At 40.7% G+C, this 18023-nt stretch overlaps 1 protein-coding gene across 1 annotated transcript in view; it reads right to left on the bottom strand.

The window, feature by feature from the left end:
- Positions 1–18023, bottom strand: part of LOC134639862 (protein bicaudal C homolog 1-like) — a 57591-nt gene that overhangs the window by 10564 nt on the left and 29004 nt on the right. Inside the window, exons 4-10 of the mRNA XM_063491356.1 lie at positions 17848–17927; positions 16622–16780; positions 15301–15354; positions 10587–10769; positions 6948–7199; positions 5236–5367; positions 1534–1738 (exon numbers count right to left, since the gene is read on the bottom strand). Coding sequence (XP_063347426.1) covers positions 1534–1738; positions 5236–5367; positions 6948–7199; positions 10587–10769; positions 15301–15354; positions 16622–16780; positions 17848–17927 — 1065 coding nt within the window. The remainder of the gene's footprint in view (positions 1–1533; positions 1739–5235; positions 5368–6947; positions 7200–10586; positions 10770–15300; positions 15355–16621; positions 16781–17847; positions 17928–18023) is intronic.

Below are 18023 nucleotides of genomic sequence, written 5' to 3'. Positions count from 1 at the left end.
AGTTGCACTAAGAAAAAAAAAATTTTGGTCTTCCAGCTATTTAACTGGAATTCCATCAAACTGCCATCAACCCAACAGCAAATGAGAGGAAGAATTTCTTAAATTTCTACAAGGTCATGGATGCATAAGTACACGTCTAGTGTGTCCTCATACCCAATAAAACTATGGTATCGAGAACACCAACAATGTGGTGCTTGGTGTCTTAACCCAAACGCAGTGTATGAAAACAGAAAGAAGCAGGTCTGTGGCTTTAACAAGGGGCTACTTTGGCTCCAGGAATAAGGCCAGGGATTCTTCTGGCACACTGGTCTGTAATCTGAAGAAGAAAAGCATGTAGCAATTACTAAAGGCCAGGATGTGGCCGTCCACAGCTTCACTCGGGGCCCCTGGGTTTAAATGAAACAGCAAAAAAAGATTTCTACTGTACGGGCACTCTCCTGGCACACTGAGCTTTTTTGCAGCCAATCTTTAATCTCATTTTCTGGGGGGGACAATCCAATCATAAACTGAACACATGCTCATCAAAACTAACAGAAGATATGCTAAAACATTTGTGCTAGGTTTTCTAAAATTATAACAAAAATAAACCCATTATCGCAGAAAATTCTCAGCACAAATACATACTCAACATCTTGACTATCACATATGGTCCAAGTCAGTGGTAGGAGAAAATAAACACATTCCAGTAATGTAATGCAGATTTGCTGTGGTTACCATTTGATGACATACTGCATTTATATTTAAATTTCTAACAGATAAATTGCAACAGATCTACTGCCAGCTAGTGCTTACAGGAATGAGCCACTTCCTGTCAGCTTATCCTATCTGCCTTTTCGACTGCCTCTGATATATAAATCATGTCCTAAATTCCATGGTTTTTTTTGTTTGTTTTTTGTTTTTTTAAACAGACTGAATCTCCAAAATTTTTATCAGAAGAATGCAAAAATCTGATAACTGTGACTAAAGATTTGTTATACTCTGCACGCACTCTTACAAACAATTGAAAGTCATCCATGGAAACAAAAATGTCCCCTAATCTCAACAGTTCTGGACTCTGTTGGGCTCAGATGTTGAGGTCAGCGCTGCAGACAAACTCCTACGCGATAAGAACCGTTCATCATCCTGTGATTCATAAACTCATAAATCATTCAAAGTGCAGCAACTAGATCTGTACCGAGGTTATTTTCTGATGGTTGACTGATCAAAGATGTGCAGATTTGGACTTGCGTCCACACAGCTCCTGCTGTAAAGGTCATACAGAGATGCAGTGAGTCACCAGCTGTGATTTATGTAAAGGGGGATTGTGTTTTTCAATTCAGTAAACCAATGAAAATTATTCTAAAAGAGAATACTTTGTGTTACACGCTTGGGAATGACACTGATTCATGAAGATATTAGTTCTTCTATCATGATACAATTTAATCTGTTGCATTTTGTGCAAGAAATAAAAGGTAACATCTTATTCCCCCTCCCCCAATCATGGAGAAAGCATTATTTAGCATTATTTCTTAGCAAGTTAAACATTGTCATTACCCAGATTACTCAGCCCCAGGCCAGCTGAGGCCAGGATGTCCAGGCCAACAGGGCAGATGAGAGATGGGGATGGACCATTAGTGCCGGCATTCAGTGCCACAGGGGGTGAGGAAGACACCACTCCATTGCTCTCGAGACCCAAGAGGAATTTTCGGGCTTCGTACATGTTGACTGCATTCCTCTCCACACTCTTGACTATCACAGACTGGGAGAGATTGAGAGAGAAGGAAGAGGCGATGAGAAACCGGTGAAAACGGGAACAAGTGGGATGGACATGGAAATAAACAGGAAACTAGGAGGCAGAAGAAAAAAGCAAGAGGAGGAGCAAGGGAGAGATAGGGTAGGGAATGTTGGTACCATAAATAGGGAGTGAAAGGGAGGCTGAGGGAGAAGACAAACATAAAATGTGAGGAAGGAAGAGGGAATTAAGGGTAGATTAGAAGGATAAACATTGAAGCGGTGTGCGAGAGAGAAGGAGACAGGGGAGGAAAGACAGTGAGAGAGACAGTGTTTCTTGATCAACATATCTCTGTCTGATATGAGAGAAGAAAATATGAGACTGTAAAAGAACAGAAAAACACAAAATTCACAATCAGATTTTGAATCACTGAAAGAAATGACTGGAAACCTTGCTTTATTCAATCTTACCAAACATCAAATATAAATCAAAGTGCTGGCTTTTTGCATTTTGCCAAAATTGAGCTTCTGAATTTTTTTTTTTTTTCAATCAGTGGTGAGTATCCCTGACACACATGCACACCCTCCTCTACAGGACTGCCAAAGTGATTGAAGCAGACAGGCTGTGGCACCCATTTGGACTGGCCTTTTGGATTATTGCTGTCACCTCATTAAAATGTTTAAGTGAAGGGTTCTTAAGAGGATCTGGGCTGGGTCGGTGTTTATACTGGCACTTCCACACCGGTCCCTGCAGGCCCGTCTGGTTTGGGCATTGAGCCCTGACTCAGGGTGGGGACGTAGGCACCTTGATGAGCAGGTCAGGTTGAGGCCAAACAGTGAAATATGACTAGGAATACTACGTGTACAACAGCAGACTATTATAAACATTAGATCAATTGTATATACAAAAAAGGCGTGCCAAAGGTTGAGTAACAGATTTCACTAATAGAAGCTACATTTAATTAAAGGTCATTGAGCTTAACTCCAAATTTCTACCTAATTTACCAAGAATGAAGCCACTTACTTTTTGTTATGCTTCAGCTTTTCCTACTAAAAAAAAAAACAGAGTGGCCCTGTCCAGCAGATGAAACATGCATGGCAGGCTGTGCAGAGGAGAGACTGCGATTCCCCACTGTGGCAGATGCTGACTTGCCAAAACCCTTCACTGTGTTGGTACAGGGATCCAGTTTTTCCCTTTCTAAGTTTTAGCAGTGATGAAATATGACAAGGCAATCCATAATTTACTTCAATGTCATGCTGTCATTTGATGGAAAGTAACTGAAATGGAACAGTGGCTTATTTGTTTCTCTAGCAGTCGTTTTTTTCCCTTCTCTGACGCTGCATTTGAACAAGTAGGACAGCAGCTGTCTTTTTCTATGGGAGAAAAAGCTAAGGACACATTTTCATCTAAACTTTAATGTTTACTGGAGGTTTAGCTTTTTTTAATGTAGTCTATTATACATGTTGTGACTTCTTAAGATAAGACACTGTGGAAACTGAGTGTAGTATATGCCAGTTCCTTGAATCAATTATGAGACTGGCTGAAGGTTAAGGCATTCATCCACTTTGTTACTCGTTTAATTAGTTCAGGTTTGCAGTGGGTGGGTGGGGGTGTAGAGTGCACTGAAGCTGCCACAGGGCAAGGCATGAGTTACACCCTGTACAGGTGGCCAGTCCATCACAGGATAACCCCACACACACTCACACGAATACCTACGGCCACCTTAGAAAAACAAGTTAATTTAACAAGCGTGTCTTTGGACTGTGCACGGAGACCAGAGCACCTGGAGGAAACCTACGCAGGCACTGCGAGAACACGCAAACTCCACACAAAGAGTCCAACAAACCAGGAGATCTAAACTCAGAACCTTCTTGCTGTGAAGCAACAGTGCTAAAAAAATAAAAGTTTATATTTGGTGGATTTTTATGCTATAATTTTTTTTATCGTTGCTGTAACATGCTGGCACTGTGTGACATTTATTCATGTAAGCAAGTGGTTCTTTTCTGTGTGCTTCATCTTCAGAATCTACATCTACTCTGTGTGCAACTATATGAGCAGCAAACAGCTGTGATGGAATATTTCCTCTCTTTAGTTAAGTAAATACATTACTCTTATTTGGTTATTTTGCCTGGTAGGAGCTCTGTAACGGTCAATACAGAGTGCCCAGCTAGTGTTACAGAGGGGGACACTCAACACTGTGTCTGTACACTGCCTCCTAAAGTAATCGTTACTCTGTCAAGTACAGATTACAGTCCCAAGTGTAAAATGCATAAAGAAGAAAATTTTGCTCCAAACAAAAACTTTTTACCTAATTTTTCTTTGAGAAGAAGAAAATTGAGAAGTATAAAACCTGGTAACTAAAAGTTGACAGCAGAATAAACACACTGTAATAACATGGGGCACTTTCTTTAGTCTAAGATGTTCATAATATTATAGAAATTAGTGCTTTGACACACATTCTGACTAACAGACATTTGGTCCAGTTTCCTATGGGTGCCTGCCTTAGTCCTCAAAAAATGAGCTAATTTTTCCACAGAGTGCATTTCTTGTACTTTATCCAGCCACTGATCACTTTTTAGTCAGTGTCTTGTTGTGCTCTTTTTACATGCAACAGTCAAAACTTTGAAGGGATATATTTAAGGAGCTGCTGTGGTTCAGTTCATCTCCTAATTGGAAGGTTGCTCCTGATGCAGCCGTCAGAGTGTGAATGTGATAGAAAGCACTTAGGCATAGAATAACTTGCTTGTATGAATGTGTGTATAAATATATCCTCTAGAAATATGATTTTTAATGCCACTGGAAATGTTAAAGCATGATCCTGGATACACAATCTTTCCTAGTTAAAAAAAGAAACAAATAACTATTTAATTTAAACAACACTAGGAGCCTATCATTTAAGCTTATAATAAAAATGATGTGTTTGCATGCAAACATTTGCTAACTGCCACTAAATTCAAAGTAAATCTGATGCTAATAACAATATTCTTGATTTTGATGTGGGTCTTTGTTTATTTTGAAAGCACATCTATAAAAGTGGACTGTGAGCTAAATGGATTAAAGCCAGCTTAATAAGCCATAGATGATGCAGCATTTGGAACTGTTTCTATGTTCTTTATGGTGCCATAACACTATACTGTTAATATGACTATCGAGGATACAAAGAGTCTTCCCCCCCCCCAAAAAAAAACAAACAAAAATGGCTCATCGCGATCACTTTAAAAACACAATGTAGACACAATATGCATCCTCTAAAGCTGGAAACGGTTTTAAACCCATTCTTTGGATTTGCTGCCATGAAACCACAGAGATTAACCACATGATGATGCTCAAGGCAAGATCAGGGGTTTACTAAAGTCATTAGGTTTCAGCACTTTGTGACAATCCACTGAAACAGTTAAAATATTTTGGTTTGGACAGAAGTAGCTGTAGCTTAAAGACTAAATTGCCTTTCTCAAAGCCATGTCAGTACCAGTGCCTGAAATCCCAACTTTCCGTGCCGTGTGAGTGTGGGCTTGAAGTCATACCTTGCTGGGCTGTTTTGGCTTTGGTTTGATACTGATGAAGACATCCAGCTGCTCCATTAGCGCTGTGATACACTGGGGCTCCACCTCAATATCCTCTTTAATGTCAAACATTAATACCAGAGGCAAACAGCCCTGTGGAGCAAAGACAAAATAAATACATATTTGTAATAAATGTTCATTTTCTTATGTCAGCTGCACACCAATCTCTTTGAAAAGCTTGCAAGTTTGCATTGGTGCTCCAGTAATATAAGCCGTTTCTCAGTAGTAGTACACCATTTGTAGAGCAAGTTGGTCATACCAATAAATACAAGATTCAGTGCTGGATTCATCCCACACTGAGTTTGGGAAATTCCGCCAACAGCAATCTGTTTTGCATGATCACCACCACAAGCACCACAGACATCTATATTTTGGGCTGAGAGCTGGACAGTGCTCCTATTGTGAGTGGGTGTAATTAGCAGCAGAGAGCAGAGCCAGACTGGCTCTGACGGGGCTTGAGATTGGAGCTATAATCTATAGTCTGGCTATGAGAAGCCAAATCACACAGTGCACTACCGCGAGAAGGAGGCCTCTCCCACTCCTGTTTGCCTATTCTGCATCTAGTTTACAGCACCTCACCTAGCCCTTTTTATGCCCTTTGTTCATTTCTACGATCCTCTCCCACTCATTGCTTTCTGTTTCTCCTCTCTTCTCCATCTCATCTCTTATTAATCTTTTTTTTTTTAATTCTTTACTCTTCCCCAGTGTAAGACAGTTAAGAAGCTCCTTCTTGTGTGTCCCATTTCAATTCCAAAAGAAAGTCATGTTTGGTCACTGAAACAACTCTGGCATTTGCTAAATGTCTTTGGGGCCAACTGGGAGACCGCAGACAAAGAGAAGGCAGCTCTTGCAGAATTACTGCCCCACATTATGGATGTCCAAACAGAAAGCCAAAGCTGTTTACAGCTTAGATGTCATATACACACCAGCTCAGCCGAAGCCTGAAGCCAACAGTAATTAAACAGCCATCACTTTTACACATATCTGAAACAGACCTCTGATTATACTCCTAAGTAATTTAAGATTCGGGTAGCCTCAGCGGTCATGGGAAACAAGACAAGAATGACCGCTGAGCATTTTAACCAAGTGAAATTTAAATATGAGGTGCTATCTTTGGTCCAAACTTTAACGTAATCTTTGAATTACAGTCAGGTTGATATCCAGCCCACTAGAATCTACCACACAAGCAGGTCAACCCATTATCATGAGGATCTTCTTCTTTTTTTTTTTTTTTTTTAAGGCATAGAAAGGACATAAAGAAGTCAAGCCAAACTAATTGTGTCCATCTTACATGCAGGTATGTAACAGCTATGAACCATGTGTGCTAACCTTGAGTCGGTTACAGATTCTTGTTTATCTGACAGACATTTCAGCAGCTCGACTAGAGCCAAGCAAATCTCTCCCAAGGCTATTCAAAACCCTCAAGGCGATCGTGGTTTACTTCCTAACTCGCATCTGAAAACCCATGCATCATTCACACATACCATGATGATACTGATGAAACAGTGACATCCATTCTAGCTACCACACAGTATGTGGAATCTGTACATGTAAGAATATAACGCAAATGCCATCTCTTAACCACAAAAACAAAGTTGGAAGGGGCTGGCTTAGCAGTTTAACATTCTTTTTTTCAGTTGTCAATAAATTAAACACACACTGAAGATGAATACCATGAGGTACTGCCGTGCCAAGCACACAGATTCGATGGTGCCCTGAATGTAGACTGTGGATTTCTTCTGGGGGCTGTTGGGATCAGGGAAGTGGATCTGGGCTCCCGTCCTTTGGGTGATGTGCTTGATGTTGCTGCCATTGCGTCCCTTCATGAAGAGGTGGTGCTGCGGTGCGATGTCCAGGTGGGTGGTCACTGAGATAGTGCTAGCCAGGCTACCGGCCAGGTGCTCCAGTAGCAGAGCTGTACCTCTCTGAACAGGGATGACAAAAGAAAACATACATACATATATTTTAGCACACAGGATAATCACCAATTACAGATTTAAAAGTAATATAACCAAAAAAAACAAAACCAGTTTTCACAGGATTCTCTGCAGTCGTGTGCAAAAATAAGCAAATCCCATGATTCAAGAAACTCAAGGATGCTTTACACAATAATAATGAGTTTTGCCCCACTCTTCTTTACAGTGCTTTTTCAGTTCACAGCTTGCAGATATTCTTTAACTCACAGCCATCCTAAAGGTCCTGCCACAGCATTTCAGACATTCTGATATAGATTTTTTGGTGTGCTTGGAATCACTGCTCTGTTGCATGACCCAATTTCAGCCAAGTTTTAGCCGTCAGACAGATGGCCTCACATTTGACCCTAGAATACTCTGCAGTACCGGGGAATTCATGGTCGACTCAGTGACTGCAAGGTGCTCAGTTCCTGTAGCAAAACCAGTCCAAATCGTCACCCCTCTACCACAATGCTTGACAGATGGTATGGGGTGTTTGTGTTGACCAGCCGGTTTTGATCAAATGTGGAGCTGTGCATTTTAGTCAGACACGTCCACTTTGGAGATCACGTCTCATCTGTCCAAAGAACATTCTTCCAGAAGTCTTGTTGTTTGTTCAGATAAAATTCTGCAAACCTAAGCTGCACTGCCATGTTTTCTTTAAAGAGAAAAGGCTTTCTCTTGGCAAGCCTCCCAAATAAGCCATACTTGTTCAGCGTTTTTCCTAATTGGACTGTCATGAACTTTAACATTTAACATGCTAACTGAGGCACGTCGACTCAGATGTAGCTCTTGGGTATTTTGCAATTTCTTTGAGCATTGTACAGGACAGCATCCTGTGAAAACTCTTCGCATCACTGCTGAGGCAACTGAAAAGCAGCAAAATGTTCCCTGTTGTAAATTGTTATGCATGATAGCCATCTGATCATTCTTTGAGATTTAGCTCTTTTAATGGATTTCATCTTAGTCTTCCTATGAATGGCTCCTCTTTCTACTTGAGTCCTCCTGAAATTGCACCCAAAATGCTGTCTTGACTTTCCTTTATAATTGCCAATCCAGCCCTCCCTATTTCTCATGCAGGAAAGGTGTGGACCACACACACGCACGCATGCGCACACGCACGCACGCGCACACGCACGCATGCGCACACGCACACAAAGAAAGACTTGCTGGTGGCATCATTGGAACATCTGTGTTTAAAGAAATATGGTAGTTACAAATTAAGGACACGGAGTCACATAAGATTTAGATCAGAGACAACCTGTGAAATTATACAAAGCAATTCATAGGTTATACTAATACTTCAATAATGTACCTTTCATAGTGTTGGCATTCACAGTCTCAATGAACCAAGCAGCTAACTTCAGCATGTGTTAATGTGTTGATGTTAAGCAGATGTGTTTGTCAAGATCACCACTTGGATTTTGAATGTGTCTTGGTGCTATTAGCTTATGTACAAAAACATTTGTGTATATTCAGTGCAGTCATTACAAAAAAAAAAAAATCTATCCTGTGTATGATAGCAAGTTATCAAATTACTGTTTAGTATTCAATCCATAATACAAAGACACTTAGAGAAGCCGTGAATCCTCTCATGAGGAACCACCAATAAATGTAAACTGTGGCCTTTGATAACTTCTAAATAAACGCAAATCCATTCATCGATTTAACTTTTCTGGCAGGAATATTAAATAATGCATCTCATTTTGGATGCATACTCGTTGCAAGAGAACAATATTTTTGCCAAGAATACAAGACTATAACTAGCAATTTGCATTTTTTAATATGAATATAAAACAGTGCGTATTAAATAAAGATGTGATGAATTGTTAGTCTTGAAAAGAAAAAAGATAAGTGAACCAGAGGCTAAAACAACATTTCATTTTAAGCAGTATCCAGGCCAGATTACAAAGTAATTGTTTAACAGAGCAGTAAAGCAAAGCTGCTTAAATTCTCAGAGAAAGCACCATTGTTTTCTATATAACCAATGAAAATTATTGCATTTTTTTTTTAAACTGTGCTGGCCATCTTAACAGTCTCATTCTTGGCTTGCCGTCTCTGCAAGCCATCACTTGGCCTTGTAAAGTATGTCATTTCCCCTCTTCTACAGGAATCTGCACACTGTGGCCAACATAAGACAACAATCCATAGAGCACCTTTAAGAATTGCCAAAACCACTAAGGGTCTCACGCCACCACACAACATAGCATACATATTCGATCCCTCAGCTTTCATCTGGCACGCTTCCCAGTCCTGACTGACCCCTCAGACCTACCGCAAACTCAGGGGCAACGTTTCTGCATATGAACACATGTGCTGTACATAGGAACACACAAATGCACACGAGCATACAAATCCAAATAAAAGTGCACTGGCACTCATGAATAAATGAACGCAGAAATGCACATATGCAAAACGCAACTGTTGGCAGACTAAAATTAACTCCATGTTGTTAACTAAAGCTTGGTAGTGGGGTGGGGGAATGGTGGCTATGATTTGTTTGGCAGAGATTTATGAGAAACCTCCCTGGCACTATCCTAAGCCAGATGCCTGCTGAGGAAATACATCTCTGTATGTTTATATATAGGAAACATACAGTATGATTACGAACATACACAAGCAGCAGAAAAAAACTGCAAGAAACTCAGACTAATTTAAAGTACAGTTTCATTCGAGGGGAGCTTGTGGACTTGCTGATACAGTAGTGGGATACAGTCTCCCCTGCAGTGGAGAGCTAAACTAGCAGCCGTCCAGTTTGAGTGACCAAAAATCTCTCAGCACTCTCTTGCCCCTGTGGTGCCGAATGTAATGAAGCGGTTTATATGAGAAAAGTGAGGTATGCCGAAAGTGTTGGTGGGCCTTAACGCGTGGCTCAGGAAACCCTTTTTTAGGCGTGTGGTTCAACATGTAAATGGGTGGGGATTCACTAAAATATTACAGAACTGAAATGACTGAGAAGGAGTACAGAGGTCAGAGTTCAAGCATATTTTACAGGACACACAAGGGCTGTTTGGCCTTTCCATAATTTTGCCACAAAGTAAAAAGGTGACGTTACAGAGTTTAAATTATGAATACAGCTGGTGCAGTATTAGGAAATGCTTAAAACAGACTAATGAGTCACCAGCCAAATATTCACTGGTTCCTGGCTATAAAATATAAGCATTTGCTGGTTTCATGCATTTCATGTGTTTTAAAATGTCGTACTTTTTTATCGCTTTAGTCTCCGGGAAGTTGTAATGTGCATTTTTCCCTCCACAATTTTCTTAATAATAAGTAACAAAAAGTCTTGACCATCTGTTTCACACAACCCTCAAATGCCACAGACCATTAGTCACTTCCAAACCGTGAGATCCTTCTTACCTTGACTGCGTTGGCATTATTCTGTGAGCCGCGAACAACACCTGTGGCTCTATAGAGACGTGTCGGGGGCTTGAAGGAGACTGTGAGGTTGTAGGTCTGCGAGATGTGCTGCACAGTGGGCGAGCTGGGGTCAGACTGCATGATGGCAGGGAGCTCGAAAGACAGCACAAGAGGTAGCAGCTCCTGTAACGTGAAGGGACAGGTGGAAGGAGGAGGAGGACAGAGAAAGGGAAGGTATTAACAGGAAGCGACAACCATCGTCTACGAACATGTGGAAGCATAGTGATGGCGGCTGAAATGCTGCAGAGTGTTAGAGCTTATTATTAAACTGTTATGGCTTCTGTAGGAAAAAATATAAAACATGTGGAACCAGATTTTTTCCCCCTCTTCAAAAAAAATTATGACAGAGAGAGCATAGCAGCCTGTGTCAAAACATTAGTGACTTACACCGATTAAGTAAAAACGCATAAGGAAAAGGGGGATTTCTTCACATACTGAAGACTTATGTGAATTGACACACAGCCATAACAACCCTTCATTTAACAGAAGGTGGCAACACTTGGTATGTAAATCTGTCAGGCCAAATAAATAAATCTGGGGAAGGTAGTCAAAATGAAGTGGAGTAGCACCGGCAGCAAAAAAAAGAAAAAAAAGAATAGAAAAAAAGGACAAAGTCTGCAAGCAGCAAAATGCTACAGGGTAAAAAAAAGTTTAAAAAAAAAGAAGAAAAAAAAAGAATAAATAAAATTCTTCATCATTTTATCATTATGGCTACACAAAAACGTCCAACTATGGTTTAAAATTTAAAACATTAGTGGTCCATGGCCTGTTCACTCTCATACATTAAGTCACCGAATTAAACCACAGGACCAGCAACAGATATCAGTTCCTGTCATTTGTGTCACAGCCTTCATTCAAAGAAAATAGATGCTGACAAGAAGACTTTACTTTATGCAAACACATGCTTATATATACAAGAGAGATAAATCACACAGGCACACCCTTATACAGAGAAACTGAAGGGAATGCACATGTACACACTCATAAAGACAATGAACACACACACACACACACACACACACACACTTATCCAAACACTGACTCTTGGGCAGAGCGCCACTATGGTTTTGGCTGCCAGTGAAGGGCAAGCAGCATGAATTGCTCTGACCAAAGAAATGCATCCCTGATCAGTCCCATATGCGCTTGGCCTTACATTTATATCACGTTTCAGCACTCGCTCTCCGAGGGCTCGAGAAATTTAGGTCAGCACTGAGGGAAATGCAAGGGAGGACAAGCAGACCAGCAGGAGTCGAGAACTGAATGAAGAATAGTCTGATTTTCACGGCGGAGCTGAGTTCAGCTTTTTTCAAAAAGGACAGCTTGGCAAATATGGGTTTCACATGTATTCAAACAGAAAGTGCTGTTCAAAGGCCTCACTTGTCCTGACATAAGGGTGAGGGATGAAGAAAAATGAAAATATCTTTGAAGTAACGCAACTAGCTAAACCTTTCATCACCTACCTGCCAGCTCCATCTCCGAAAGCCACATTAAATCCCCCAAGAATCCATCACCTCAACAACTGGCTTGTTACAGAGTCAAACAGATCTCCACCCAAGAAGGCATCAGAAGTACAGCAGACCTTGTAGGTCCACTGCGGTGTGTCTGAATGATTAAGGGACATGATTCTCCCTTAGCTGCATTGCTAATGCAGGAACAAACCAGCCACTTCTGGTTTTAGAAGACGACTGGGGAGGATGTGGTCTAATGCCCACCCAGAAGATAGTACTCTGTCTAACTAGCAACCATAACTGTAGGAGTTATGTAGGAGGACAAGAAACTGAGGTAAACTCTCTAACCTCATGCATGTTACTGTGGAATTTACTTTAAAAAAAAAAAAAAAAGACTCGAAAGAACTGTCGAGTCCACTTTTTTTCCCCCTCCCTCAAGATCGATGCCACTTGGCATGCACAGGATGATGAGGGTGAGCCCAGAAATGCATCTTAGGTTATCTTAACAATTAACTTTTAAGAAATTAGACAAGCTCTGGCACTTAGTGGGCTTTAGAAAACGTGGAGGATGGTTTTCCTTTATATTTTAAAAGAGCCAGGGTGATGAATTATCTGCTGACTTCACACCGAATGTAGGGAAAAAAAAAAAAAAAAAGATTAGCCTTTCAATAATCAGTCTGAGTGTGCTTACACACCTGGCTTGTTTTGTCTGGACCTTCTGACTTTTGAGTTTAATCCAAACCAGAATTACTGATGTGAAACTGAAAAGATAAACACTGGCACAACAAAAATACTTGATACCAGAAAAACTTAATCATGGTTCATTTTTTCCCCCTTTTTTCTCCCCCCTCTCTACTGTGAATTTTTTTTTAATATTGATCCAACTTTCTGACCAAGTAAAAGAAGTATAGAAGACTGTCAGAGCTGGAAATGGAAAAATGAGCCACAGGAGCACTGGGGAGAGGAGATTATGAAAATATAAACAATATAAAAAGTCAAATGGCTAAAACTAAATTCAAATGTAGACACTTCGAGATATTTTCAGAGGGGATAAGAGAGGCGGGACAGGGCGAGGTGTTGAGAGGGGAAAAACTCCATCTCAAGATAAAGTAACTACAGTAGCAGTTTAACACATTATAAAAGATGTCAACAAAACTAAATCAAGCCATTGATTTGTCTCCAGGAAAACAGGGATACAGCTTCTGATGGCACGTGCAAGGCTTTGTATAAATATTCTGTTTGGTGAGATGCAATCCAAGTCGGTGATGACTACAGGACGCAGGTATACCACGTAAACATCTTAAGTACGTTGACATTTTCAGTGTGAAGCTAACGCTGACCAGATGAAATGTATACAATGTTCAGGCTTTCAGTTGTGAAAGCTTCCAGCTGCAAAGGTTTACACACACTAGGCGATCTGTACTGTGCCCGTCTGTTTGAGTAGCGTGACTGCTCTGTGCCACGGTGCGGTAAGGCGAACCGTGTCCTAATCTGCTTTAAGAAGTGGGCGCATGTAGTCTGATCGCTAGCCATGCCCAAGCACAAACTATAACACTTCTTCATCGACAGCTGCCTTTAACTGAATGTCAAATTTACAACACTGTTGACAGCACATACAATATGTTCGGCTATTCCAGGACTAGGTAAGTATCAAGGTTTCCACTGAAAGAAATCAAGCTGACAGACAGGAGAGGAAACTCTTATTATTCAGCTCACTTGTCCGCTGACTGCGTCTTCTCTCGAGGACACAAAAATCTTTGTGGTTCTTTGCAGCTTATAAACTTCTTTGTACAACACTGGTATGGTTCGGTTTGATTATTCTTTTCCCCTCATCCATAGCAAAGAAAGCAGATGATCTGGGATTTGATTTGTTGCTTATGAAAACACCCATTAAACATGGAGAGATATGGGTACATGCATGCAGACATTTGCCAATACGCACTGCAACAACATCCAGCGTGACCTTGTCTTCCTGTCTTTTCCCTCCAGCACACACTCACTCCGTCTTTCTCAAAAGCACACATCGCCATGTTAGTTTTGGTCAGTTCATAGCGGAGGAATGTGCTCACTTTAGACAACTGCTGTGGTGTTGAAATACAGTAAAAGTCTAAAGATGTAGTAGGTCACACAAGCACACGAGGTCTTTTTGCTCTCAGAGATGAAGCTGAATGTTGGGCTTCCCGTCAGAATGAAACTGAAGATGGAAAAAATGCTAGAAAATGGGTTTGAGATAGACTTGCCAGAGGGAGTGTTGCTCATGCTTTTATTTTACAATTGTTCTTGGGAAGAGGACTGGGAATAAGTCGGGAATGGTGCTTGTGGCTTAGACGAAGTGTCGAAACTATGCCTGGGCCACATATTTACCTACTGTAAAGGTTGGAGCTTTTCCACTGAAGGATTAGGTGAGCAACTTGACCCGACTGTCCTAATTTTGACATTTTCTTGAGCATGGTCATGATTTTCACATTTTCAAATGTTCTTTAGAATATTCTTAAAAAAATCTAGTTTATGTGACTATTTCTTGTCTTAAACTTTTGTCCTTAATTGTTTTAACTTCATGTCAAGTAATTATTGAATAGTACTGGACATACTGGTGCTGGTAAGCACAGTATTTCAGATGACACAAGCTGGAGAGACCAAGTTGACCAGAGGAACAAGACATGGACACTTGGATATTGCAGTCCAGCTGAAATTTTGCCAGGTCAAATGTACTCAGGTGGAGCGGCCAAAGGCAAAGAGAAAACATGAAATGGCATAGGTGGAGGTAAATTTAGGGCAATACTCTTATTATTTGTTATACATCATTTCAAACACACACTCGTACTTGCAGTTTCTGTTACTTAGTACAGCTGAGCAAAATCCTTCATTCTCACCATTTTTTTACATCATGAGAAATCAACATTTCCCAATCAACAACTCAATCCTACCATCAAGTGGGATGGATTAGGTAGCCTTGTGATTTACTGTTAAAAACAGTCCAATCTGGCTGAACTCTGCACTACAAAATAACACTGAAATCTATTCTTAAAGAAACTGGTCAGCACTAAAATCAGCGGCAACTTTCAGAAATGTAAACTGAGCACAGTCGGTCTGCTCCACGGAGGTTAAAAGTGCAAATTTAACAGTCTGCAGGGAATGTGCCTTTGATACTCAAAATTATGGGTGGAGTATCCCTCAAAGACAAACGTGGCTGAATTCCAACTTACCCTTATTTTTACTCGAGCTGCCTCCACCCCGCCTGGCTGCCCTGCGATGGACACCTGTTCATAATAAAAAGTAAATGATGTAAATCAGTCATCCAGTTCCCCCGCACTCCAAGATAAATACAAGACTCAGGTACTTTGCATACGGTTTCATGTAATTGTGACATCTTTGCAGGCAATGTTTTGAACCGTGTCATGAATCTGCTCGACTCAATGATGCAATTCACTGTGAATGTAAAAACAACCCTGCAAATTTAACCAAGTAATTTTTAAGCATAACCACCAAAAAGAGAGGCCAGATTAACTTAACTTAAAGGCTAATGAAAAAGGGTGATAAATGATCTCATTAGCTTTTTCCGTTCTGATCCTCGTTCCTCACTCTAAAGACGACTCAGCAGCGCTATCCATGAAAGACCTTAAGCACGGTACAGAGCTACTGTGCCAAAACAAATATAAAGTTTAAGTTCATTAAATCAACACAAAGCAGGTCAATCTAATTCACCTCTGCTACATGAAGAAAATCTTCAAATATACACTTGCACTGTAGATTTTAACATAAAAAAAAAGCTTAGCTTAAGTGTGATTCAACAATATCCTGAACCTCATCAGCTTTACTGAGAATCAAAAGTAGCCCCTTCATTGAGTTTCACAGTAATATACTGTGTGCTCATCAATAAAACTGTACTGTTAATATGCCTGCCCTCTCAAAGTTTTGCTGCAGACTGAAAGCTTTTGAAACCGGAGAACAGACACAGCTTAAAGGGCCTAAAAGGAGAGTGTTGCTGCTTATCAGCCCATACTTGCATCATCAGACTGGAGGGGATTGAGCAATGCACAAGATACAGAGTTCTGAGGGGAGTAGCTTAACCATCTACATCTGCAATAAGTGCAAACTGTTTTATGCAAAGCCCACAGAGAAACCGTAAGAGTAAGGTGAGTAGACCTTTGAAAATAAAGAACTTGTCAGTTCTTTCATACACAGGTGTAGAGCAGATATCTAATGCTTGGACCTCTCCTCAACTCCTCTTACTTTAATGGTAATTACAGCAGGATCCTAGTGCTATTCTAGTGAGGCCAGCCAAAACATGCTGGCTTCCTCTGAGCTGGCCAATCAAAACACCCGAGTGAACCAACTCTCTGCAACCTGTCCAGACTGAGACCCCGTGACAGCTAGTAAATGGATTGGAGGGCTGCATACACGGATCAAAGAGTTATTTAGAACCTGAAACCTAAGAAAATCAGTTTTTAAGGGATGATGGTAGGAAACACTCTGGGCAGCAGAATGCAGTGCAGTGATCCAAGACATTAAAGAAAAGGTTCAAACCTGGTTGCTTTTCTCTGCCTGGTTGTTCCTGTTAGAGTCTGGGAAATGGATGTGACACCCCGTCTCCTCCATCACCCTCTTGATGTTGTTGCCTCCTTTGCCAATAACGTGTGAATGCTCTGTGTGGGAAACATCCATCTTCAGAGTCACCCTGTTACTCTAATGAGAAGAAAGAGCGATAGGGGTTGAGAAGATGACCGATAACCCTTGAAAAATATCAGTGAGGTGAGAAAAGTACAGAACATTGTACATAAACTAAAGGAAAAAAGCAAAACAAAACTGCATTTACAGCATTGCACTAATAAAGATATTTCTAGTAAATACACCCATCCGGCCCATGGGTAAAGCAACCATCTGGTACATACTGTGGAGTTTATAATCTCCCCGAGGTACAACTGTGTGTTCAACAAAAAAAACAAAACCCCAAGCTAATAGACCTCTCACTTTTTTGGTGATGTTTTAATTTCTTTTAGTTGTATTTATAGATTGCCAATTACCAGCAATATTCTAGGCATTTTAAGACACTGTAAAGTAAATACCTTACAATATTAAACAACAAAGAGGTCCAAGATTCCCTGATTCCCCTGTTATTTCTCTGATTGTAAATCCTGGTTCACTGAAAGGCCTGTTGAACATGTGTCACCCTTTACGCCATCTAAACAGTCAAAAAATCATTATTTTTACAATTTTCAACTCTTTAAAAAACACACTCACATGCTGCACTCATTTAGAACAGAATCAAAGCAACAAAATATGCTGTTTATTACAAAAATGAATAAAACAAATAAAAATTATGAAATAATTCTGTGTATTCCAGGGGGAAAGAAAAAGGCCTTTTCGTGACAAAACCATATAAAATGCTATAAACAATGCCAGTTGGGTGCAGCTCTTCCATGTGTGCTGCTGTACAAAGTGCACAAGCGACTTCTTGCCCCTAGGGTGTGCTAGAGCCCAGTCACCCAACTATGTGAATTCTTGTGCTGTCATGGCAACGAAGCCTGCATGCAAACACTGCAAAACTGAGAAACTCAAGACTTGAGTGTTGGGATTGATTAGTGAAAAGTTGATTGCTGTCACTTGGTCAGTGGGAGAGTTCAGGTGAAATAAACCTGATAACAGATGAGTGAGAAACACCTTCAGCAGGAAACAGAAGACTGGGACAGAGCTGCCTGTTTACACACAAAGGAAGTGTTTTTTAATCACTGTGATAAAGGTGTTTTCTTTACCTTTGTATCGAGGACAGACATTATTCGGTCTTTGGCTTCCCTTACATTCTCCCTCTTCCCGCACACCTTGATGTGTGGATCTGGCAAGGAAAGAAGAGACGGGCAGACGTTAAAAACGAGGCGGACGGCATGTGTTTAACGTCTGTAGAAGTATGCTATGTGCGTGCGTGACTTGG

Source organism: Pelmatolapia mariae, linkage group LG13, assembly GCF_036321145.2.
Source record: "Pelmatolapia mariae isolate MD_Pm_ZW linkage group LG13, Pm_UMD_F_2, whole genome shotgun sequence".
Lineage (NCBI taxonomy): Eukaryota > Metazoa > Chordata > Actinopteri > Cichliformes > Cichlidae > Pelmatolapia > Pelmatolapia mariae.
Note: the sequence above shows the minus strand (reverse complement) of the source record. Positions and strands in the feature narration are given on the sequence as shown.